This window comes from Cyprinodon tularosa, unplaced genomic scaffold (assembly GCF_016077235.1).
Source record: "Cyprinodon tularosa strain WSP-4 unplaced genomic scaffold, ASM1607723v1 ctg983, whole genome shotgun sequence".
NCBI classification, from domain to species: domain Eukaryota; kingdom Metazoa; phylum Chordata; class Actinopteri; order Cyprinodontiformes; family Cyprinodontidae; genus Cyprinodon; species Cyprinodon tularosa.
The window spans coordinates 154117-178439 of NW_024039766.1; the positions used below are offsets into that span (position 1 = coordinate 154117).

General features: G+C 45.1%; 2 protein-coding genes and 1 long non-coding RNA gene across 3 annotated transcripts; all 3 read right to left on the reverse strand.

The window, feature by feature from the left end:
* Positions 1 to 1853: 1853 nt before the first annotated feature.
* Positions 1854 to 2491, reverse strand: LOC119777163. Its single transcript, XR_005279884.1, has 2 exons — positions 2403 to 2491; positions 1854 to 2363 (listed from the first exon to the last, which is right to left on the reverse strand). It is a non-coding gene; the product is annotated as an uncharacterized LOC119777163 (long non-coding RNA).
* On the reverse strand, positions 2460 to 4938 carry nfil3 (nuclear factor, interleukin 3 regulated). Its single transcript, XM_038275963.1, has 2 exons — positions 4834 to 4938; positions 2460 to 3386 (listed from the first exon to the last, which is right to left on the reverse strand). The coding sequence occupies exon 2, from the start codon at positions 3324 to 3326 to the stop codon at positions 2460 to 2462; it is 867 nt and encodes a 288-aa protein (XP_038131891.1). The 5' UTR covers positions 3327 to 3386; positions 4834 to 4938.
* A 3841-nt stretch (positions 4939 to 8779) lies between these two features.
* Positions 8780 to 22589, reverse strand: sptlc1 (serine palmitoyltransferase, long chain base subunit 1). The gene is made up of 15 exons (XM_038275967.1): positions 22474 to 22589; positions 21111 to 21218; positions 20943 to 21037; positions 20712 to 20805; positions 20557 to 20629; positions 20286 to 20418; positions 20085 to 20214; positions 19915 to 20004; positions 18957 to 19064; positions 18778 to 18873; positions 13543 to 13639; positions 13402 to 13456; positions 10744 to 10861; positions 10477 to 10550; positions 8780 to 9376 (listed from the first exon to the last, which is right to left on the reverse strand). The coding sequence occupies exons 1-15, from the start codon at positions 22525 to 22527 to the stop codon at positions 9283 to 9285; spliced, it is 1419 nt and encodes a 472-aa protein (XP_038131895.1). The 5' UTR covers positions 22528 to 22589; the 3' UTR covers positions 8780 to 9282.
* Positions 22590 to 24323: the final 1734 nt, after the last annotated feature.

The following is a 24323-nucleotide window of genomic DNA, read 5'->3' on the forward strand; positions in this document are numbered from 1 at the left end:
AATCATTTTCATTTGAATTTTTCTGTCCATCAAAACTCTCAGTTTTAGTGCAAACTGTCAACATTAGAGCATCCATGCATAAGAAATATGAAAACATTAAAGAATATGTTTAAAAGTGTCCATTTCATTCATATTTAATCCTTTTTGTCATCAGTGTTCCAGAGGGAGGGAATTCTCAGCATGACAGGCGCCTCAGAGGACGTTCATTCAGTTTCATTAGAATGTTTAACTAACATATTTTATTTCTTGGTTTCTTTTAGTGTTTCTTAAAGGCAGACATTTGAAATGACTTTAGTTTTCTTTCTGTGATCTGCTCTTTATCTACTAAATGAACTGAGGTGCTGATTCCATCCTTTTTACCAGAGGTTCTAATCATCACATTCGACCTCTTTGATAAAGTGCATCACTTTTAATTTCTTTACAGATGTTTTTGTCTATAATAATACTTTCAGTTAAAGAAGCTCATTAAAACCAGGAGAAGATAAATTCTAGGAACCACTAGTAAACCTGCAGATTGAGAGCGAAGTGCTCTGTTAGGAACATAAGGAACAATCAGATCTCTGATATCAGATGGAGCCATTTAAGGCTTTATATGTGAGAAGGAGGATTTTAAATTCTATTCTGGATTTAACAGGAAGCCAATGAAGAGAAGCCAGGATAGGAGAGATATGATCTCTCTTTTTCATTTTCATCAGAGCTCTGGCTGCAGCATTTTGGATCAGCTGAAGGCTTTTAACTACAGTTTGTGGACTTCCTGATAGTAAAGAATTACAATAGTCCAGCCTTGAAGTAACAAATGCATGGACTAGTTTCTCAGCATCACCCCTGGACAGGAGATTGCTCATTTTTGCAATATTCCTCAGATGAAAGAAGGAAATTCTAGAAACCTCTTTGATCTGGGATTTAAATGACAGGTCCTGATCAAAAATAACACCAAGATTTTTTACTTTATTATCTGAAATCAGTTTAATCCCATCCAAATGAAGTGACTGACTAATCAGTTTCTTTTTCAGAGACTCTGGTCCAAAGACTATAACTTCTGTTTTGTCTGCATTCAGAAGCAGAAAGTTAAGAGTCATCCAGGTTTTTATGTCTTCAAGACATGCCTGTAATCTATGTAATGGGTTAGCTTCATCTGGATTATAGACAGATATAGCTGGGTATCATCAGCATAACAGTGGAAATTAATCCCATGCTGTCTAATAATTCTACCAATTGGGAGCATGTATAAAGTAAAGAGAATTGGTCCTAGCACTGATCCCTGTGGTACTCCACAGGTAACCTTTGAGCATGAGGAAGATCTATCATTAACATGAACAAACTGAAATCGATCAGATAGATCAGATTTAAACCAGTCTAGAGCTGTACCTTTAATTCCAACAAAATATTCAAGTCTTTCTAAAAGAATATTATGGTCAACTGTATCAAATGCAGCACTAAGATCCAACAGGACGAGCACAGATACAAGTCCATTATCTGAGGCCATGAGAATATCATTAGTGACTTTCACCAGAGCTGTTTCAGTGCTATGATCAGTTTGTTCCCCGACAGAGACTACAGTCCTGAGCCAGTCAGAACCAGGCTGCAGGTCTGCCTGGTTCCAGTTCTGTCGCTGACCTTTGACCTGTTCAGAAGCAGGCCTCTGTGGGAGGACAGTTTTAGGTTAATGCAAACGTTAGCGTTAGCGGCCATGAGCGACCCAGTGATGGTTCTGGGCTCTGAGTTCAGCCAATAACCAGGTTTAAAATCCCTGCTGCTGCCCTCTAACAGCTTTACACTCCGATATTTTTCACCATCAGACGATTCATGAAAAGTTTATAGAATCCAAGGATTAAAAAAATCAATAAAACATCCAAACTTTAAATACTTTAATGAACATTTGCTTAAAAAATCAATGAAAAACTCAACATTTTGTCATTTTAATAAACCGATCATCATGAACCAAACATCCACATCTGTTCCAGAACCATTCCTCATCCTGCCTCAGAACCCGGGTTAGAACCTGAATTAGAACCTGGGTTAGAACCTGAGTTAGAACCTAAGTTACAACCTGGGTTAGATCCTAGGTTAAAACCGGAGTTAGAACCTAGGTTAGAACCTTTGTTAGAACCTGAGTTAGAACCCAGACTAAAACCCTGAGATAGAACCCAGGTTAGATCCTAGGTTAAAATCTGAGTTAGATCCCAGGATAAAATCTGAGTTACAACCTGAGTTAGAACCTTTTTTAGAACCAGATTAGAACCCCGGTTAGATCCCAGGTCAAAACCGTGTTTAGAACCCAGGTTAGAACCTGAGTTAGAACCCAGGTTAGATCCCAGGTTAAAACCGGGGTAAGGACCTGGATTAGAACCTCAGGTTAGAACCTCAGGTTAGAACCTCAGGTTAGAACCTCAGGTTAGAACCCGGGTCGGGCTGGTCCAACAGGCCACACAGCAGGAGGTGAAGGTCTCAGGCTCCTCCTACTGATTCAGCCACTGGGCAGAATGGGCGCAGCCCAGCATGTTGGACACCTGTAGGGACAGGGGACAGCGGACAGGAGGCGCCGCCTCATACTCAGGGTCTGGAGGCTCCGCTTTGATCTGGATGGTTCTGGATTTGATCCGCAGCTTATGGGGCAAAGCTGAAGAACCGGGTTCTGGCACTTTGTGGGCGGAAACGATGACGCTTCTTTGGTCGGCTGCAGACGAGGCCGGACCCTTGGGGACCCGCTGCTCATCCTCACTGACGGCGTTTTCCTCCCAGGTTCTGGGGGAGTTACTGGACGACCCGGCAGGCTGCAGGCGGACCAGAACCGGGCCGGTTCTGACCTGTTCAGAAGCAGCGCTGCTCTCTTCTGCTTCTTGCTTCAGATCTTCTGTTCTGAAGAGCAAGGCCCGCTTTGCTGCCCACATTTCAGGCACTAGAGGCGAGAGTTCCATGACGGATGTGTTTGGCAGATCTACCTGCTCTAGGTCTGCTTTCATGAACCGCTGGCCGGACCGGACCTCCTGGTGGGCCGAGGAGCTCACCAAGCCGAACTTGATCTTCAGCGCCAGCAGCTCGGCCCTCAGCGAAGCGTTCTCCTCGCCCAGCGCCATCAGCTGGTTCTCCAGAACCAGGTCGTTGAAGCGCCGCTTCTCCCTGGAGCGTTTGGCGGCTTCGTTGTTCCTGCGGCGCCTCTCCCAGTAGACCGAGTCTTTCTTCTCCTCCGGGATGAATTCCCGTTTCCTGCGGAGCATAGATCTATTCTTCAGAGGGACCGCTGGCAGGGTTCTGTTGGGTCCGTGTAAGGCCAGAACCAGCGCATCCTCGCCGCTGGAGTCGGTATCCTGCGGCGCCACCTGCATGCTGCTGGGAGGAGGCTCAGCTGGTAGCCATGGCGACCATCTGGACCCGGGTCAGGAGAGCTGTGAACAGAACAAAGCAGAACAGTTTCAGACCCGATCCGGTTCATCTGAGCGGTACCGGTTCTGAATCAGTGAAGAACTTCTTTGGTCAGAACCAGCTCGGTTAGAACCATCATGGCGGCGGTTCCGGTCCTGGACGCCACTGGTCTGACGCTCAGATCATTCCGGAACCAGCAGCCATGTTTCCTGCTCCTCATCAGAACCAAGGTGACCTCATCAGAACCGGAGGTTCCGTACAGAGCAGCCAAGCTTTTGGTTCCAAAGCCCTCTATGACGTCATCGGCGGTATGACGCAATGATTCTTCTTCTTCTTTGATATTTTTGGCGGTTGGCAAACAACAGATAGATGCATTTCCGCCATCTACTGGAATGGAGTGTGGACCAGAATGACTCTCAGGAATTAAATTCTATCATAGAAAATGTGTTATTTTTAGATATCGAAATACTATACTGTAAATATTACTATCTGAATAACTTCTGAATAATTGAAATAAATCTAATTTAACTTTTACTTTACTCATATTTTGAATGAATTGCTTTCTCTCCTCCTCATATTTGTTACAGTATAACATCACGTGCTCAGCTGTTTCATCTACCCCACAATATTAGCATTTCCCATTCCTATGTTTTCCTAAGATAAACAGAGTACCATTTAATCCGGTATGACCAAACCTTAATCGAGAAATGATTGTTTCTTCTCCTCTTGTTCTTTCTGTTCTTCTCATTTCTCCAATTTTCTTTTGAATTTTATAAAACCAACGTCCTTTATTTCCTTTCTCCCATTCGTTTTGCTATTTATCCTTTATTTTCTGTTTAATTAACATTTTAACTTCAGATTTGCTAAAATTAACAAATAAATCCACTGACACATTTTTAGTATCTTCTTTTGCTGCCTTATCTACTTGTTCATTTCCTTTAATTCCATAATGTGCCGGTATCCATACAACATTTATAACTAAACCCATCATATTTATTCTATATAGTTGAATTTCTATTAAAATATCTGGCCTGCTTTCTGAGTGACTCTACTGCAAACTAATTAAAGATGAACTAGAATCTGATCATATGACTGATCTTAATGGCTTAACTTCTTCCACCCATTAACAGCTAATAATATTGCAATCATTTCCATCATTTATCCTTTTCCTAATTTTAACATTAAATTCTGCTACGATAAAGGCTATGACGCAATGATTCCGGTTGTTTTCAGCATTTAAAGGAGCAACACGCGACAGAAAGACGGAACCAGGACATGAGTCGGTTCTATGACGTCACAGTCGCTGGTCCGGTCAGCAGAACCGGAACCGGTGACCCATAAAGCTCTGTGATCCGAATCTCCAACAAAGAACGTTTTAAAAACCCGAAACGATTCCCTGAAAGAATCGGTTCTTCTGCAGATTCACTGGATCTGCGGTTCTTTAGAGCCTAGAAGATGAGTCCAGTTCACCTGATCCAGATCCCGGTTCGGTGTCAGCTCCTCTGCTCCTCTGCTCCGGCTCTGCTCCGGCTCTGCTCCTCCTCTGCTCCTCCTCTGCTCCTCCTCTGCTTCTCCTCTGACACACACCTCTAGTAGCGGCTCACTTCAGGCAGCCGCCTCAGCCAATCAGCACCCAGGATTCCCTCAAACAGGAAGTGTTTCTTTTTTTCTTTCTTTACTTTATTGACATTTACAGACAAGAAAACAGGATAAAAACAAGAGCGAGGATAACGAAAACTTCTACTGCTACTAGTACTACTGTTACTACTACTAATATTAATAATGCTAATATTACTACTGCAAAAATACAATAGAACAGAATAGAATAGAAAATCCCTTTATTGTCCCAGAATGTGGGATTGCTGTAGATAAAATGGATCTTAAACATGAATAAAAATAAAAGGGACAGAGTCAAAAAGTAAACAAACAAAATACTGTGCGGTATTTTTTTTTTTTACAAACTACTAATAAAGAAGTAAACTAATCAGAGATTTTTGCAGACATATTTTCATTGAATATAAAGATCAGCTTTGAATGTAGTTCAATGATAAATCTATAGATCTATAGTCTATAGAGGAGGTATGTTCTGACTGTTTATTTCTGGCGGAGTCTGAGTCAGCCATCATCTTCTGACTCAGCTGGTTCATCACCAGCATCCCTCCTTCCTCAGGGAAGGTCAGAGTTTTTCTGATGCTCGCTGCTTCATTATTGCTGGATCTGAGACCCGTTTCAGGACCGTCTGCAGCCTTTCTACCCCACAGACAGCATCTGCTTTTAGATTCTATATTCTCTATATTCTATTCCACTAAGTTTATTCATTCAGAACCTTTTATAACAGCTTCACTCAGAGTTTAGTCCTTATTGGCAATGAAAGGTGAAAATGCAGATTAGATCTAATCTACAAACTAAAACCAGCATTTATTAGAACCACATGTTTACATTAAAAGATGCTGAGTGGATTGGAAAGCAGCCAAATCTCTAAAACACCAACAGAACCACAGTTTGAGGGGTGCGTTCAATATGCTGAATGTTAAACTGAACTTCATTCAAATAGAATTCATATAAAATCATCTATTTCATCAGTGAATCCAAGTAATAAATCCATCCAGTCAAACGTTTCGGCAGAGTTCCTGCAGAACCCAAACAGAAAGGAGGAACTGCTCAACTGGAACCAGGGGCACTTTCATTACGCCCCAGCCTGGAACTGATTTAGTAAACTCCAAACTAGTAATCTGACCTAGATTGGACCAGATTAGCTGTTTTAAACCAGGTAAGAGTTTAAGAAATTGAATTTGAACCAAAGTGTTTTACTGAATGAGCCATTACATGATTATTGGGACAGAGATGTTGAAGATCAACCAGAGCAATATTTAAATCCCTTTGATGGCTGAATCCTTCCACATGTTGCCTCAAATGTTTCTATAATCCAAGATAAAGTATGACAGTAAAAGGGCGACCTCTGCTGGCCAAACTGATTTAAATTTGAATCTGTGAAAACTAAAAACAGAAAAGCAGCTTTTTCAAAATGCAGAGAGAAGATTTAGGAAGCATCACATTCCAACAAAAATACAGGTGATATTAAAGGTAATCATTTTTTAAAATGAAACAGAATTGATAAAAACCAGGCGGTAGATATGGAAGCATAGATCTGCCAGATGATCTGAATTATTATGTGTCTGATTATAACGTTGATCTGCTTTCTATTGGATGATCTTTCCTTTAAATATCACATTTGAACATCATTTATTTATGTGGAAGATCTATCATTAACATGAACAAACTGAATTCGATCAGATTTAAACCAGTCTAGAGCTGTTCCTTTAATTCCAACTAAATATTCAAGTCTTTCTAAAAGAATATTATGATCAACTGTATCAAATGCAGCACTGAGATCCAACAGGACGAGCACAGATACAAGTCCATTATCTGAGGTCATGAGAATATCATTAGTGACTTTCAGCAGAGCTGTTTCAGTGCTATGATGAGCTCTAAAGCCAGACTGAAACTCTTCAAAAAGTTCATTATGGTGGAAGTGATCGCACACTTGTTTGGCAACTACTTTCTCAAGAATTTTAGATCAGAAAGGAAGATTGGATATAGGTCTATAATTGACCAAGTCATCTGGGTCAAGAGACGGTTTCTTAAGCAGAGGTTTAATTCCAGCAACCTTAAAAGCTTTAGGTACATATCCCTGTAACAGAGATATGGGCAAATAATCAGATGTGGGTGACTTCAAGCTGCTTTGTGGACGTAGCCTTGGTGCCTGCACTGTTGACCAAACTCTGGCATCTTGCTAACCAGTTAGCAGCTTAGTGCTAGCAGGTTCCCAATGGGAAATTCCATTGGGACCAAGTAGCACTAAATTGGTGACTTAGAAACGACGCTGTCAAGGAACGCTATGGACAGCGGAAACATGCAAGAGGAGGAGAGTTTAGTGTCGGAGGTCGTGGATGAGTCTCCTCCATCATACATTTTTTATATAGAGGAGGAAAGCGGGGACGAAGATGTTGTGGAAGAGGACGCCAGGGCGGCAGAAGCTTGGTTTGGTGTAGAAGGCTTCCAGCCGTACATGTTTGAGCCCTTGTCTCGCAACGCTGCCAGTTCTGTTAGCTCTACGCCTGCCGAAGACACAGACGTCCATCCCCGTGAACACTGGGACGCAACTCAATGGGAAAGGAAAGGATTCTGGTTTCAACCGTTGCGAATATTAGCTGCGACACATGAATCAAGATGCTATGACTGAAAACATGTGATTGACAGATGACCACTGATATATGATTGGCTGAATTTAGGTGTTCAGGCTGACGTTGAACTAACTGGCCTGCAGAAGATAACGGGAAAAAAACACAGATTTTAAGACAGGATTGTTTTAAAAATAGAAATTTTCTACATTTTGGGACAATATGGTCTGATAAAGAGAACATTTATATACATGTTTAAACCAGAATGATTTGACATTGAAGTATGACTTCCCTTCGACTTTAAGCATTTGGCATTGCCCTGTATGGAGGAGTAGGGATGTGGGGCTGGAGATTGTTTGTGAATGCCCCTATGGTCAGTTACCTTCCCTCATCGGTCGGCTGAGCCAAACTCAAATGAAAGACACAAGGCCATCCCCCAGTGCATCAGCAGACCCTTTTCACAGGGGCATGTGCCCCGTTGCGGATCTGCTGTGCCTGGGTATGCCTAAGGGGAACTTTTCATTGCATTTTCCGCTTTAACAGCTCTGCTCTCACAGCGGCGTTGAGAGAGAAGAACTCTCCAAAATAAGCCAGTCACAATTTACCAACAGCTTTGCAGAACTGAAGCCGAGACCAGCGGTGGCTGGCCATCTCTGGTGCGCCCTGAGCTGACAGGAAGTGTATTTGCTCACTACCTCCTGCCACAGCGCAGACGTTTTGCAGGTGATTGACAGGTCGAGTTACGGAGCTGGAGATGCATTGGAGAGAGAGAGAGAGATAAATGGTCGAGGCTAAGGCTTTATTCTACTTTCCCTGCCTCCTTTTTCAAAGGTCAGTGATCCAGACGCTGATGTATCGGTGGTTAGAGGACAGGCAGATCAGCAGGACCCAGTAGATGAAGGTAGGCAGGATAATCCAGAGGGCAATCATCAGATGCACCGTTTATAAGCAAGTATAAACACCTCAATTCACCTCATTATTAAACTTAGAAAACTTTAATACAAAACTACATTTTGTTCAGTATTTTTGTTTTGCCCAGAGGGCAGCAGGGAGAACAGTCCATGGTGGGGGGGTGAGGGGTCACTGATGATGTCACGGGACACGCAGGATGAAATGTCTTTAATGGAGGGAAGAGGAGCCCCCATGATCCTCTCTGCTGTTCTTCCAGTCTGAGGCGCTGCAGCCTCCACACCACACAGTGACAAATAAAACACAAATAAAAAACTAATGGGACATTTTGAAGTTTTTAAACTTTTAATGAAAATCAGAAATGCAATAACTTTTCTCAAAATATCAAAAGTGAAAATCATGGGAGTGATTCCAGAGTAAAAACCATGTTTTTGGTTAATCTCAACGGTAAACAAACTAGATCACAGAGCAGAAAGCTTATGTACCAACAGCGAGAGAGAGAGAGAGAGAGCAGAATAAAAGCACAGTCAGTAGATAAATTAGCCTGTCACTCGTTTCTGGAGCAACTGGAACATTTTTAAATGGTGGGAACCTCATTTTCTGCCATTCAAGGGGCAAGAAAAGTCCCACTCTGACATCAGTAGCAGCAGGAAGCATTTAGTGCATCAAACAGGAAGCCATCTTCTGTGCAACCATGATGGAGATCATTGTTACAGTTCGAGGCTCTGCATCTAACAGGATGTTTCCAGAGCTCCACTTTGATCCCCAGTGAACAGGGTGGTCCTCTTCCAACAGTGCAGCAGGGGGCGCCGTTCTTCACGTTTTGCTGCTACTTTAGGAGAAGCGAAGCTGCCTCTCTGATACAAGAAACGGCCTTCTGAATGTCCTCCTCCTTCTGTTTGATGGTGACCACCACTCTGATGCTGGGAGCAGAAAACAGAAGAGGAGAAGGACGTGTTAGCACCTTTAAGTACCCTAACCCTTTAATGAAAGGGTTATGGAGAAGAAGCTCTATAGCCAAACCAATCATCAAAGGGAAATGTAAACTGGAGTTATCTCTACAACGTCCCACCAACACAATCAACCCAACATTTGACAGCAGCAGCCTGGAGAACACATCAAGGAGGAAATGCCCCACAAGTTTGTTCCACCATCCATGCTGACATTGAAGTCGATAGCTTAAGAGCAGCCTTTAATGCTATCTTAGACACTAAGAAGAAACAAGAAATAACAGGATTTCCTCACAACCCTGTCCTCTCTGACCACTTTCTAATAACCTTCAGGATTACTTTAACAGAGTTCTCCTCCCCCAGAAGAAGGTTACATTTTAGCAGCTCATCATCTCTAACGTTCTGCTCTCTCTGCTTTTTCTCATAGTAGCTTCATCTGGTCTGTTCCTGTTTGGCTGTGACTCCATCCTGGAGAGAAATATCAGCTGTGCTGCTGCCATCAATACCTTTGTTTCTAGATGTTGGAGCTTGGCCTGTTTTCCAGTGTAGTCCTGTTTCTCTGACTGTGACTAACTGGATGTGCTCTCTCCATCCTCTGACATGGGAGCTGGCTCGGAGCTCGTCTGCCTGGCTGTGTGTTTCCTGGACGGGGCCGCCTGTGGAGCTGGTTGACAGTTGCCTTTTGTATCTATGCTTCTTTTTCTATGTCTGCTTCTGTCTCCTTGAACCCCAGTGGGCCTCAGCAGATGGCCGCTCACACTGAGCCTGGTTCTGCTGGAGGTTTCTTCCTGTTCAAAGGGAGTTTTTCCTCTCCACTGTCGCTACAAGCATGCTTAGTGTGAGGGATTGCTGAAGAGTCAATGAGTCGATGCAATCAGCTGGTTTTCCTCAGATAGAAAACTTTGAATCAATCTGACTGGATGATCTGATTTATAATAATCTGATTTATATGGATCTATAAAATGAACCGAGGTGACATGATGTGAATTGGAGCATAGAAAGAAACTGAATAGAAGTCAGTTGGTCTTTGAATTTGACGTATTGGACAGGTGAATGTAAGTCTGGTCTCTTACCTGGGAGGCGTCAGGAATCGCTCTTCTTTTTCCAGGTAGCGAGCAACAGTCAAGGCAACATTTCTCTCCAAACACTGGAGGAGAAACCAGGGATACATGTTGACAAACGACACAGTTTAGACCTAAACACAGTGAGGAAGTCCCAGGAGCTTCAGGAGACTAGCTGGGTCTGCTCCTGGGACTGAAACCAGTTTATATTCGTCACTGGAGATCAGGGGGATCCAGTTCCTCATCCTGGATCAGAAAGGATCCGTTTGAAATGCTTACATAATCTACGATGGAGCGCAGCAGCTGCAGGTCGGACGTCCTGGAGCCTGAACTCTTCTCCAGCTGGAGGTGAAGAGCCGGAGCAAACTGTTCTCCAACCAGCCTCAGACCCGGAATCCTGTCCGACAGGAACACAGAGAGCGGCCATTACTCAGCTCCTTCTGCAGGGAACCTGTCGGCCATCTTAGTGAGGTCACAAACACTGAAGATCATCACATGCTGCCGGATCTGTTACCACCGTCAGTGCAACAGCTAATCTATGCAACGCATCAAATAAAACTAACATTAATTGTAAATCTATTAGAATAATTACATTCATTTCTATTTTATTTGTTTTCTAACTTTCAACCAACAAAGAAAACAGGACAAATTTGGCGACATTACAGAGAAATGGAGAAGCTTCGTTTTTTAAACTAAATAAATCTGAAAAATGATTGAATCTCTATCAGCATCTGGTCTTTAGAGCGCTGGACGTTCCGTTCATTGATTAAAGAAAATAAAAAATTAAAAATTACTAGATTTAAGAGTCGCATCTGGATGAATGTTTAATAAAACATCAAGATGACATCATTGATAATTAAAGAATCGGAGTTCTAACAGCGCTGCTGTCGGTCCAACATGGCCGCCGTTTCAGACACATCGCCATGGTAACCAGATCCGAAGGCTGCAGCCCTGAGAGGAGGAGCTGAACATCCAGATCTAAACGGCGTCCAGGACAGAAGGACAGACGTGAAAATCGATCACATTTAACCATTTATGGAAGAAAGAAATGATTATGTGGAATATTAGAAGCATTAGTGGTGATGATGGTTCTAACCCTGGAACCAGATTCTTCAGGGTCAGAACTACTTTCCTAGCCAAAGCTAGAATAATAGATAGCAGTAGAAACTACATCTCAGGATGACAGACAGATAACTGTACTGCTAAGATTAAAGTTTCAGAGAAAATAGAAATCTTTACAGATCTGAAGCGGCCATTTTCATGTTTATTATCGTGACTGATGCATTTCTTCTAGTCAAAATAAAATCATTTTCTTTCCGTCTCATATAAACATCCAGGATGTCTGAACCTGAATTCTGAGCTCTGATTTTAGATCCTCCAGCTCCAGTTAGCTACAGTAAATACTCTGAGTAGAAATATATTTCCAGATGCTGATTAAATGAGTAGTTAAACCGGAGTTTCTGAGAATTGATCTGCCGATCTAAATGTTTATTTTTTTAGACGTCAGAATCTATAATCTAGATCTGGAATGTTTCTTCTTTCTAAAATAACAGCTGGATCCTTTCAGAGCGTCGATTGTAGGTCAGAGTCCATGAAGCCTAAAACACACCTGGGAAAAACCACCTCATTCCTTCTGGTCACATTTATTACGCTTTTTGCTGCTGAAGATTCTCAGTCATCCAGGTCATTCCTAAAAAGTTAAAATCAATCCCCTGGACTTTGTTTCCCAGTTTGAAGACGTTTCTCTTCCATCCAGGAAGATTTTTCAATCCAAATGTCAGAAACAGCGTTTAGTTCCAGGTTTTATCCAGCAGCCCAACAAAGCCTGGTTTTAGTTTAGAAAACATGCAAATAGAAACGGATGAACGGGTCCCCCCCTTTGGAATGGGGGTCGTTTGGCTTCTTTGTTAGCCTGCAATGCCCCATACCTGTCTATGTCTCTGAAAGGGGGGTCGTTAGAGGGAATTGTTGGCCTGGATGAACAGGTGAGGTCTTCTGTTCTCCTGTAAAGGGGTTGGGGGGTGGGGGGGGGCTGCGATGATAGCAGGAAGGAATCAACTCTATTGCTGCATTAGAGGTTTTTGGAAGCTGGAATCTGAGGAGCCGATCTGTGGACTCGTTCAGATAGACCAACCCATCACCAACAGACCGCTGCTCTGGTTGTTTTTAATTGGGCCAAAACGCTTCCGTTCAACAAGTTAACTAATATATATTTTATATTATAATAAACAATAAACTGGGATTCAGTAGTTAAATATTGGCGACTGGAGGGAACATTGATCCAGACTGCTGCTTGCTCTCCATGATCCGTCTTGTTAAAAACATAAAGCTTGTAACCATGACAACTTTGAGCTCGCAGTTTTTTCCTTGATTGAATTCTTTTTTTTTTTTTTGATTGAAACATCTTTTTGGGAATCGAATGATTAAGACAGAAATGTCCCCCATGTATGTCCCAAACACAAAATAGATCCCTTCAACCAAAGACAACATTTTCAACACTAAAAAAGTGTTCAAATGCAATTTTTGAGTCTAAAATATTTTATTTCCATTTAAAAACTATTTTCTGTGATTGAAAACGTTTATCTTTTCATTGAAGTTACTTTTTTATTGATTCTGTTTGCTTGTTTGAAGCTACTTCTTTATTGATTGAATAATAAAGACAGGAATGTCCCGCCCATTCTATGGTCCAATCAAAAAACAATCTTACTTCAATTAAAAAAGTTGATTTAAATAAAAAAAACTGAACTATCAAATAAAACATGTTCAATCAAAGAACAGAGTTCAAATGTATTTTTTGAGCCTCAAATATATTTTTGCATTAAAATACTTTTTTCTTTGATTGAAAAGTTTTTGTTCATTGAAGTGAAGTTATTTTTAATTCAAAGTCTACCTTCATATAATGCCAGATAATGAGGAGAGTCTTTAGAAGGAACCTACCCTTGGAGCGCGTTATAAACATGAGCGCATTTCTCTCTCAGAACTGTGAAAATTCCTGAAAAACAAGAAGCAAAAAGAGAAAAGTATGAAACCTGAAGCATTCATGGACCAACAGGTGTCTCAGCGAGGACAGACGCCTACCTGGGTCCTCCTCCATGATGTTCAGAGCCTCGATGGCGGCAGCCGCCAGCATCGGAGGAAGGGAGGCAGAAAAACAGTAACCCTGGCCGGACAGCCGCTGGAGACAAATGAGACGCTGTGAGGACTGAGACACTGAGACTGGGTCCCTGAGAAAGACCACAGACTCCCTCTGTCTCCCTAAGGTTAAAGGAATAGTACACCCAAAACATGATTAGCCTTCATTTTCTACTCACCCCCATGCTGAACAACACTCTGGAGTACTTTTTTGATATCTCAAATGCATCTGGAGATCTGGGAGGCTTCTTGCTGTCTGCTGACATTCAAATAATGGAGGTCTATGGCGCCCGAGGCAGAAAGGTCCATAAAAGTCCACAAAAAACGTGTCAATATTCCTCCATACTGCTCGTCCAATGTATTCCAAGTGTCCTGAGTGGGTAGCGTCCAGAATTTACTCGAAACGAAGTCATTTAGAATGTTTTTAGAGCATAAACAGTAGTGTATAGGATTTCCTGAAAGCGCGTTCACGAGTCTACGGAAACCGCGGCAGACCAAACCAGATGAAAGTGCGCATTCAGCGTCTGCTCTGCCGATAATGCAAGCGTAGAAGAAGAAATGTGCTGTTTACCTGTGCAAAGAAAGAAACAACGAAAGAAAAATGTCTGAGGACTTCAGTGTTGAGGAAGAGCATGAGTTCTTTGCCGAGCTGAATGCGCTGGTTTGGTCTGCCGCGGTTTCCGTAGACTCGTGAACGCGCTTTTAGGACATCCTATACACTACTGTTTATGCTCTAAAAACATTCTAAATGACTTCGTTTCGAGTAAATTCTGGATGCTACCCACTCAGGACACTTGGAATACATTGGACGAGCAGTATGGAGGAATATTGACACGTTTTTTGTGGACTTTTATGGACCTTTCTGCCTCGGGCGCCATAGACCTCCATTATTTGAATGTCAGCAGACAGCAAGAAGCCTCCCAGATCTCCAGATGCATTTGAGATATCAAAAAAGTACTCCAGAGTGTTGTTCAGCATGGGGGTGAGTAGAAAATGAAGGCTAATCATGTTTTGGGTGTACTATTCCTTTAACCCCCAGGACAAACCGTCCCTCTGGTCCCTAAGGTTAACCCCCAGGACAAACCGTCCCTCTGTCTCCCTAAGGTTAACCCCCAGGACGAACCGTCCCTCTGGTCCCTAAGGTTAACCCCCAGGACGAACCGTCCCTCTGGTCCCTAAGGTTAACCCCCAGGACAAACCGTCCCTCTGTCTCCCTAAGGTTAACCCCCAGGACGAACCGTCCCTCTGGTCCCTAAGGTTAACCCCCAGGACAAACCGTCCCTCTGTCTCCCTAAGGTTAACCCTCAGGACAAACCGTCCCTCTGTCTCCCTAAGGTTAACCCCCAGGACGAACCATCCCTCTGGTCCCTAAGGTTAACCCCCAGGACAAACCGTCCCTCTGGTCCCTAAGGTTAACCCCCAGGACAAACCGTCCCTCTGGTCCCTAAGGTTAACCCCCAGGACAAACCGTCCCTCTGGTCCCTAAGGTTAACCCCCAGGACAAACCATCCCTCTGTCTCCCTAAGGTTAACCCCCAGGACAAACCGTCCCTCTGGTCCCTAAGGTTAACCCCCAGGACAAACCGTCCCTCTGTCTCCCTAAGGTTAACCCCCAGGACAAACCGTCCCTCTGGTCCCTAAGGTTAACCCCCAGGACAAACCATCCCTCTGGTCCCTAAGGTTAACCCACAGGACAAACCGTCCCTCTGTCTCCCTAAGGTTAACCCCCAGGACAAACCATCCCTCTGTCTCCCTAAGGTTAACCCCCAGGACGAACCGTCCCTCTGGTCCCTAAGGTTAACCCCCAGGACAAACCGTCCCTCTGTCTCCCTAAGGTTAACCCCCAGGACAAACCGTCCCTCTGGTCCCTAAGGTTAACCCCCAGGACAAACCATCCCTCTGTCTCCCTAAGGTTAACCCCCAGGACGAACCTTCCCTCTGGTCCCTAAGGTTAACCCCCAGGACAAACCATCCCTCTGTCTCCCTAAGGTTAACCCCCAGGACGAACCGTCCCTCTGGTCCCTAAGGTTAACCCCCAGGACAAACCGTCCCTCTGGTCCCTAAGGTTAACCCCCAGGACAAACCATCCCTCTGTCTCCCTAAGGTTAACCCCCAGGACAAACCGTCCCTCTGGTCCCTAAGGTTAACCCCCAGGACAAACCGTCCCTCTGTCTCCCTAAGGTTAACCCCCAGGACAAACCGTCCCTCTGGTCCCTAAGGTTAACCCCCAGGACAAACCGTCCCTCTGTCTCCCTAAGGTTAACCCCCAGGACAAACCATCCCTCTGTCTCCCTAAGGTTAACCCCCAGGACGAACCGTCCCTCTGGTCCCTAAGGTTAACCCCCAGGACAAACCGTCCCTCTGTCTCCCTAAGGTTAACCCCCAGGACAAACCATCCCTCTGTCTCCCTAAGGTTAACCCCCAGGACGAACCGTCCCTCTGGTCCCTAAGGTTAACCCCCAGGACAAACCGTCCCTCTGTCTCCCTAAGGTTAACCCCCAGGACAAACCGTCCCTCTGGTCCCTAAGGTTAACCCCCAGGACAAACCATCCCTCTGTCTCCCTAAGGTTAACCCCCAGGACAAACCGTCCCTCTGGTCCCTAAGGTTAACCCCCAGGACGAACCTTCCCTCTGGTCCCTAAGGTTAACCCCCAGGACAAACCATCCCTCTGTCTCCCTAAGGTTAACCCCCAGGACGAACCGTCCCTCTGGTCCCTAAGGTTAACCCCCAGGACAAACCGTCCCTCTGGTCCCTAAGGTTAACCCCCAGGACAAACCATCCCTCTGTCTCCCTAAGGTTAACCCCCAGGACAAACCGTCCCTCTGGTCCCTAAGGTTAACCCCCAGGACAAACCGTCCCTCTGTCTCCCTAAGGTTAACCCCCAGGACAAACCATCCCTCTGTCTCCCTAAGGTTAACCCCCAGGACGAACCGTCCCTCTGGTCCCTAAGGTTAACCCCCAGGACAAACCGTCCCTCTGTCTCCCTAAGGTTTACCCCCAGGACAAACCGTCCCTCTGGTCCCTAAGGTTAACCCCCAGGACAAACCATCCCTCTGGTCCCTAAGGTTAACCCCCAGGACAAACCGTCCCTCTGGTCCCTAAGGTTAACCCCCAGGACAAACCGTCCCTCTGTCTCCCTAAGGTTAACCCCCAGGACAAACCGTCCCTCTGGTCCCTAAGGTTAACCCCCAGGACAAACCATCCCTCTGGTCCCTAAGGTTAACCCCCAGGACAAACCGTCCCTCTGTCTCCCTAAGGTTAACCCCCAGGACAAACCATCCCTCTGTCTCCCTAAGGTTAACCCCCAGGACGAACCGTCCCTCTGGTCCCTAAGGTTAACCCCCAGGACAAACCGTCCCTCTGTCTCCCTAAGGTTAACCCCCAGGACAAACCGTCCCTCTGGTCCCTAAGGTTAACCCCCAGGACAAACCATCCCTCTGTCTCCCTAAGGTTAACCCCCAGGACGAACCTTCCCTCTGGTCCCTAAGGTTAACCCCCAGGACAAACCATCCCTCTTTCTCCCTAAGGTTAACCCCCAGGACGAACCGTCCCTCTGGTCCCTAAGGTTAACCCCCAGGACAAACCGTCCCTCTGGTCCCTAAGGTTAACCCCCAGGACAAACCATCCCTCTGTCTCCCTAAGGTTAACCCCCAGGACAAACCGTCCCTCTGGTCCCTAAGGTTAACCCCCAGGACAAACCGTCCCTCTGTCTCCCTAAGGTTAACCCCCAGGACAAACCGTCCCTCTGGTCCCTAAGGTTAACCCCCAGGACAAACCGTCCCTCTGTCTCCCTAAGGTTAACCCCCAGGACAAACCATCCCTCTGTCTCCCTAAGGTTAACCCCCAGGACGAACCGTCCCTCTGGTCCCTAAGGTTAACCCCCAGGACAAACCGTCCCTCTGTCTCCCTAAGGTTAACCCCCAGGACAAACCATCCCTCTGTCTCCCTAAGGTTAACCCCCAGGACGAACCGTCCCTCTGGTCCCTAAGGTTAACCCCCAGGACAAACCGTCCCTCTGTCTCCCTAAGGTTAACCCCCAGGACAAACCTTCCCTCTGGTCCCTAAGGTTAACCCCCAGGACAAACCATCCCTCTGTCTCCCTAAGGTTAACCCCCAGGACGAACCTTCCCTCTGGTCCCTAAGGTTAACCCCCAGGACAAACCATCCCTCTGTCTCCCTAAGGTTAACCCCCAGGACGAACCGTCCCTCTGGTCCCTAAGGTTAACCCCCAGGACAAACCGTCCCTCTGGTCCCTAAGGTTAACCCCCAGGACAAACCATCCCTCTGTCTCCCTAAGGTTAACCCCCAGGACAAACCGTCCCTCTGGTCCCTAAGGTTAACCCCCAGGACAAACCGTCCCTCTGTCTCCCTAAGGTTAACCCCCAGGACAAACCATCCCTCTGTCTCCCTAAGGTTAACCCCCAGGACGAACCGTCCCTCTGGTCCCTAAGGTTAACCCCCAGGACAAACCGTCCCTCTGTCTCCCTAAGGTTAACCCCCAGGACAAACCGTCCCTCTGGTCCCTAAGGTTAACCCCCAGGACAAACCATCCCTCTGGTCCCTAAGGTTAACCCCCAGGACAAACCGTCCCTCTGTCTCCCTAAGGTTAACCCCCAGGACAAACCGTCCCTCTGGTCCCTAAGGTTAACCCTCAGGACAAACCGTCCCTCTGTCTCCCTAAGGTTAACCCCCAGGACAAACCGTCCCTCTGTCTCCCTAAGGTTAACCCCCAGGACAAACCGTCCCTCTGTCTCCCTAAGGTTAACCCCCAGGACAAACCGTCCCTCTGTCTCCCTAAGGTTAACCCCCAGGACGAACCGTCCCTCTGTCTCCCTAAGGTTAACCCCCAGGACGAACCGTCCCTCTGGTCCCTAAGGTTAACCCTCAGGACAAACCGTCCCTCTGTCTCCCTAAGGTTAACCCCCAGGACAAACCGTCCCTCTGTCTCCCTAAGGTTAACCCTCAGGACAAACCGTCCCTCTGTCTCCCTAAGGTTAACCCCCAGGACAAACCGTCCCTCTGTCTCCCTAAGGTTAACCCCCAGGACGAACCGTCCCTCTGGTCCCTAAGGTTAACCCCCAGGACAAACCGTCCCTCTGGTCCCTAAGGTTAACCCCCAGGACAAACCGTCCCTCTGGTCCCAAAGGTTAACCCCCAGGACGGACTAGTTGTTTTAGTCACCTGATGATCGATGACGAAGGAACGTCCGCAGCAGAACCCTCCGATGGAGGCCACAGCATTCTCCATGTTGGCGCTGATCAGATCGATATCGTCGATCTAAACCGAGCAGAGACTGGTCACCGCTTCGTTCTCTCACCAGTTAAACTTTACAGGATGATAAAGACATTGGATCTACTCACACTGACACCAAAGTGCTCGGTTACGCCTTTGCCATGTTCCCCCAACACCCCAAAGGACAGACTCTCCTCCAGGAAGATCCGGACCTTGTACTTATACTTCAGCTTCACCTGGAGGACAGAGCAGACAGCTGGAGCAGGAAACCGTAGCTTCCACCCGATTCTACCCGATTCATTAGCAACAGGTTCACCAGAACCATGCTAGCATGTCTGCTACGGTGAACACCATCCACCCAATCACCAGGTGCTCTGAAACCCTCCAGAACCAAAGGTAACAGGATGAGGATCCAGACAGTGATGGTTCTACGACGACCATGAACAACCAGAACCGCTTTAGTTGAATAATTGCTACTTGGAGCCAGACGAGCAACCATAAGATCTAAACCAGAGCTTTAGATCTTATGGTTGATGATTTTGTTGATGGGGTTGCTAGTTCTCTGCGTATTGCCTTAGACAACGCAGCTCCTTTGAAAATGAAAACCGTTAAAAATAGAAAGCTTGCTCCTTGGTTTAATGCAGAGCTGCGTACTTTGAAGCAAAATGCTAGGAAACTGGAGAGAAAATATCGCTCCACAGGCCTGCGAGAGTCCTTCCTAGTCTGGAAAAATGGTTTACTGCTGTATAAGAGGACCCTTTGTAAAGCTAGAGCAGCATACTTCTCCTCATTAATAGAGGAGAATAAGAATAATCCTAGATTTCTTTTTAATACAGTTGCCAAACTCACCCAGAGCCATAGCTCTGTTGAACCGTCCATTCCACCTGCTCTTAGCAGCAATGATTTTATGGGATTCTCTATAAATAAGATTGATCTTTTAAAGAATAAGATCGTTGTTACTGCTCTATGATTGGTTTATCTCTGGAAGCCTTGTGTGCTTCATTTGAACTCTGGTTCTGATCCAGCCAGAGGTTCAGATGACGGCGGTTCTGGTCCGCTGCAGACGTCTGCAGACGTGGAGCTTACCAGCTGAGGCAGAGGGCAAATGTCCGCCGTGTTGATGTACATCCCCTCCACCACGATGAACTTCCTCGTCACTCGAGCTTTCCGAGGATTCTGGGAGCAAAGACAGAAGAAGGGAGACGATCAGACCTGCAGGATCAATGACACCCCCCCCCTCCTGGAACATAAGCAACCTTCTGGTCCTCCAGCTCCTGCTCCTTCAGCAGCCTCTCCAGGTCCTCCATGTCGTTGTGTTTGAAGTACTTGATGAAGCTGCGGGAAGCCTGAAGACCTTTCTGGATGGAGAAACAGGCGGCTTCATCCCTGGACACCAAGCAGAGGGTGAGATGATGCAGGTGAACCGGAGCGGCCGCTGCAGCGCCACCTCCACTCACACAAAGATGATGTCTCCTCGCTTGGAGTAGGCGGGAATGGCGCTGGCGATGGTGGCAAAGCCGTACGAGTAGATGATGGCTTCCTCTGTCTGCATGAATTCGGCAAGTCGGTTCTCCAGCTCCAGATGGACGTCTGGGGGGGGTAGAGACAGCCTTTATTGGCCCACTGAGGGGTCCAGGACCAAAGACACTGAATGTCCAACAGAAATCAGCTGAGACCCATTCGGGGTCAGAACTGTCAGAACCAGGGCGTGTCCCGCTGCTCACTCACCGAACGTCCCATAAAAGCCTCTTGGACCACAGGTGCCGACGCCGTACTTCTTGAGTGACAGCAGAGCTTTCTCCTGTGACGGAAAGAAGCACCAGGTCCAGGTCTGTTGGTTCCGAGTCCAGAAGAGGAGAGACTGTGCATCGGGCCGGTCTTACCTTCACGCGCTCGCTGTCCAGGAGGCCCAGGAAGTTAAAGGAGGCGAAATTGATGCATTCCTTTCCATTGACTGTGATTTTATGGCTGGGCGGTCTGAAATACAGAGGTTCAACACACAGAATACTGTTTACCAGAACAGAGTGTTTAACCTGACGATTAACTGGGAGCTGACACTGAGCGTTTCACTGGTTTCACTGGTTATAGGAGGAGAAATGGAAAAACAGCTTTACCCTGAAACCACGTCGTATTTGAGGGAAGGATGGTCCTTAGAAACGGGAGGAACCAGAAGGTCTGGCTGCCATTCTTCTATCAGGTCCTCCTTTTCCTGGAACAGAAAGCACACTGACAGCCGTTTGGGACGGGGGGGGGGTCAGGAACCAGCAGCCTGCTCTGCTTACCCTCTCTGTGAGCTTGTACGTCTCATTGGGTTTGTAGGTCTTAGAGAACAACAGTCTGATGATCCACAGGATCAAGATACCCTCAAGAATCAGGTGATATGCAGGAGCCTGGAGAGATCAGAGGAAAGGTCAGTTCAAGGTCACACATCCAGAGAGCTTCACTGTAGACCAGCGGTGGGGGGGGGGGGGGCTATCCTGCAGCTTTAAGATCTGCCTTTGGTTCAACACACAATGCAGGAACTAACTCTCTCACTAGACCCTCTCTCTAGAGGTTGATGGTTTAAGACCTGCCCTAGACTTTTGAAAGTTGCGATTGTATTTCATTATTTTGGCCACTGAGACTAATTAGCACTGGTTTGCCCCAGTAAAAATATAAGTTGGGTAAAAACGCTGCCAAATTAGGTCGGCTTAAACAAAAGATTGGTTGAACACAACTTCTAACCCAATTAAAACCAAAAAATGTGAAAACATGTTTAATAAAAATGACTAACACCTTCATTTGGCTCATCATTGCCCAATTTTTAGGAACACTTTCACTGTCTGCTTGAGCTTATTTCACTAAAATGGCAGAAACTGTTCACCTAAAATGAATGCTCTAAGAAATTTTACACTTAAAAAACGTACAAAAATTTTTATTATAAACACCAACCATTAACAATATCAAAGGAACTAAAAGGGAGGGGAGACGCATTTTATTACTAACTGCAGTTCTGCATTCCACCAGCAGGTGGCGTCCTGTTCAATGAAGCTTCATGAACTGTGGGGATCATTGAAGCAAACAAGGCTTCTTCTCTCCATCACCTCTGAAAGGCCTTTAGGGATGAAGTTTCATTGCTTCTCTCAAATCTGCCTGTTTTCCAAAGTTTAACTTTATTATCACAATCTGTTCAACTTCATAATCAAACTTGGAAACTTTTTCATACATTAGAGGAGGAAGCCAATCCCAAAAGTTTCCCCTTTTCCAGACTGTACTTGAACGTCTCTTGTCTAAAACCCCTGAAATCAGAGACAGAAGAAGCGACAGATTCCTCTGCTCTGCTTTACTGCTTCCTGGAACTACATAATAAAGTTTATTACACACAGAGGGAACCGTAAAGTTCGGTGTAGAAGCGCAACAGTTAAGACTTACTAACAGGCCTCAACGGACCAGGACACCTGGAGTCCAGGTCCAGGACACAAGGAGTTCCGGTCCAGGACCTTGAGTCCCGGTCCAGGACCTGGAGTTCCGGTCCAGGACCTTGAGTCCCGGTCCAGGACCTGGAAGGCCCGCTGGGAGCTCAGCTAACTGACAGTAGAAGACAGAAAGAGGAGCAGAGGAATCGGTCCGTTTAACCGACTGAGGGATTTTAAAGAGAAAGTTTACCTCATAAAAAGCCTGAACCATTTCCACCAACACCCACTGCTGCCCGGAAGCCATGTTGCTTCTTCTTCTTCTGCTGCTTCTTGGCAGGAAGCGTCGCTGGGCTCCACTGCTGCCCCCTGCTGGTTCATCCTGCTCTTGTCTTGCTGCGTTTAATGGCGGTTGGCAACAACTTTTCGGCTCATTACCGCCACCCGCTGGTGAGGAGGGGTGCATCCGAATGGTCCATTTCAGAAAGACACATATTTATCTATATATCTATATCTATAATATTACTTTATGATACTAAATCCTCCCAATTATTCCTGCTATTATTAAATATTTAAATAAATATTGATAACATTTATTTGACTTTTTCTGCAGAATATCTATCAAATCACTTTCTCCTTTTTTAGGTCTCTAACCAAATTCTTCTTCATACTTCTTATGATCCATCACTACATGTTCTACTGTTTCATCTTGTCCACATTTGCCTGACATGTTTCCCTATTTTGAATAGTTTATTATTTAATGCTTTATGTCCAAATCTAAGTCTTGGAATAACTGCTTCCTCTCTCCTGCTCTCCTCATTTCTCCAACTTTCTGTTAAATCCTATAAAACCATCTTCCTCTCCTTTCTTCTTCCAACTGTTTTTGCCTCCTTTCCTTCATCCTTTGTGTAATGATGCTTTTCATTTCTGTCTTAAGTTAATTATTATATCAATGGTTTTATTTTGTGACGCTTCTTTAGCAATCTTGTCTGCATTTTCATTTCCTTTGATCCCTTTATGTGCTGGAACCCACATAAATATAACACTAATACCCATCATTTGAGCTTGATATAAAACTTTCTGTATTTCACTTAAAATGTCTGATCTACTTTCTGAGCTATGATTTTGTATAAAGATTAAAGTGGAACTCGAATCTGAACATATAATTTATCTTAATGTCCTCACTTCCTCTATCCATTGTAATGCTAATAGTATTGCTAATAATTCTCCTGTATAAACTGATTATTCATTATTTATTCTCCTATTTACTTTGATATTGACCTCTGGAACATAAAATGCAATACCCAGCCTATTACTCACACTTTAAGATGCATCTGTATATATTTGAATATAATAATAACTATTAACATATTCCTGCATCAGTTTATGATGAATATTCCTTCCTTTTTCTTTTCTAACCGTGTTAAATCCACCGTAGTTCCAGGTGTGATCCAGGGAGGGATTGCTGCTAACGCTACAGTTGCACTACATTTAATTTGATCTAATCTAAGTTCTCTTAGTTTTTTCCCTACTATGCATCCAAACCTTCCTGTTTGTCTCCTTTTCCAACATGGCTGCAGTGTTTCTTCTGCAGGATGATCTGGACCATGACCCTGTAAACTAACCCAGTCATTTAGCAACAGGTGTCCTGATTTCCAGGCATTTCTCCAGCTTCAACCTGAAATGTTGTTTTAAACGCTCCTGTAATTAATCTTAAAGCTTGTGTCCGTATATACTCTAACTTTTTAAGTGATGCAATAGCTGCTGACCCATAAACCACACGACCAAAGTCTATTGCTGATCTTATTAATCCTGTATATATAGCTTTTAAAGCTCAAACATAACATTCAAAACTTTTTGGCACTTATCAATAATTTTCTGAATATGAAATGCCATAAACCAAGAGTTTAAAGTTTTTGACCCTTTCTATCTCTTGATTATATAATTTAACCTTCACCTGAGTGTAGGGTTCAAACATCAGTGAAGCCGGTCTGACTCGCTGCACTCTTAACATTTGAAAAGACCAGTTATCCAGATGATTCATCCCAAAACAATCCAGAGAGAAGTTATTGCATTTAAAAATGTTTTAGTGAGTAGATAGAA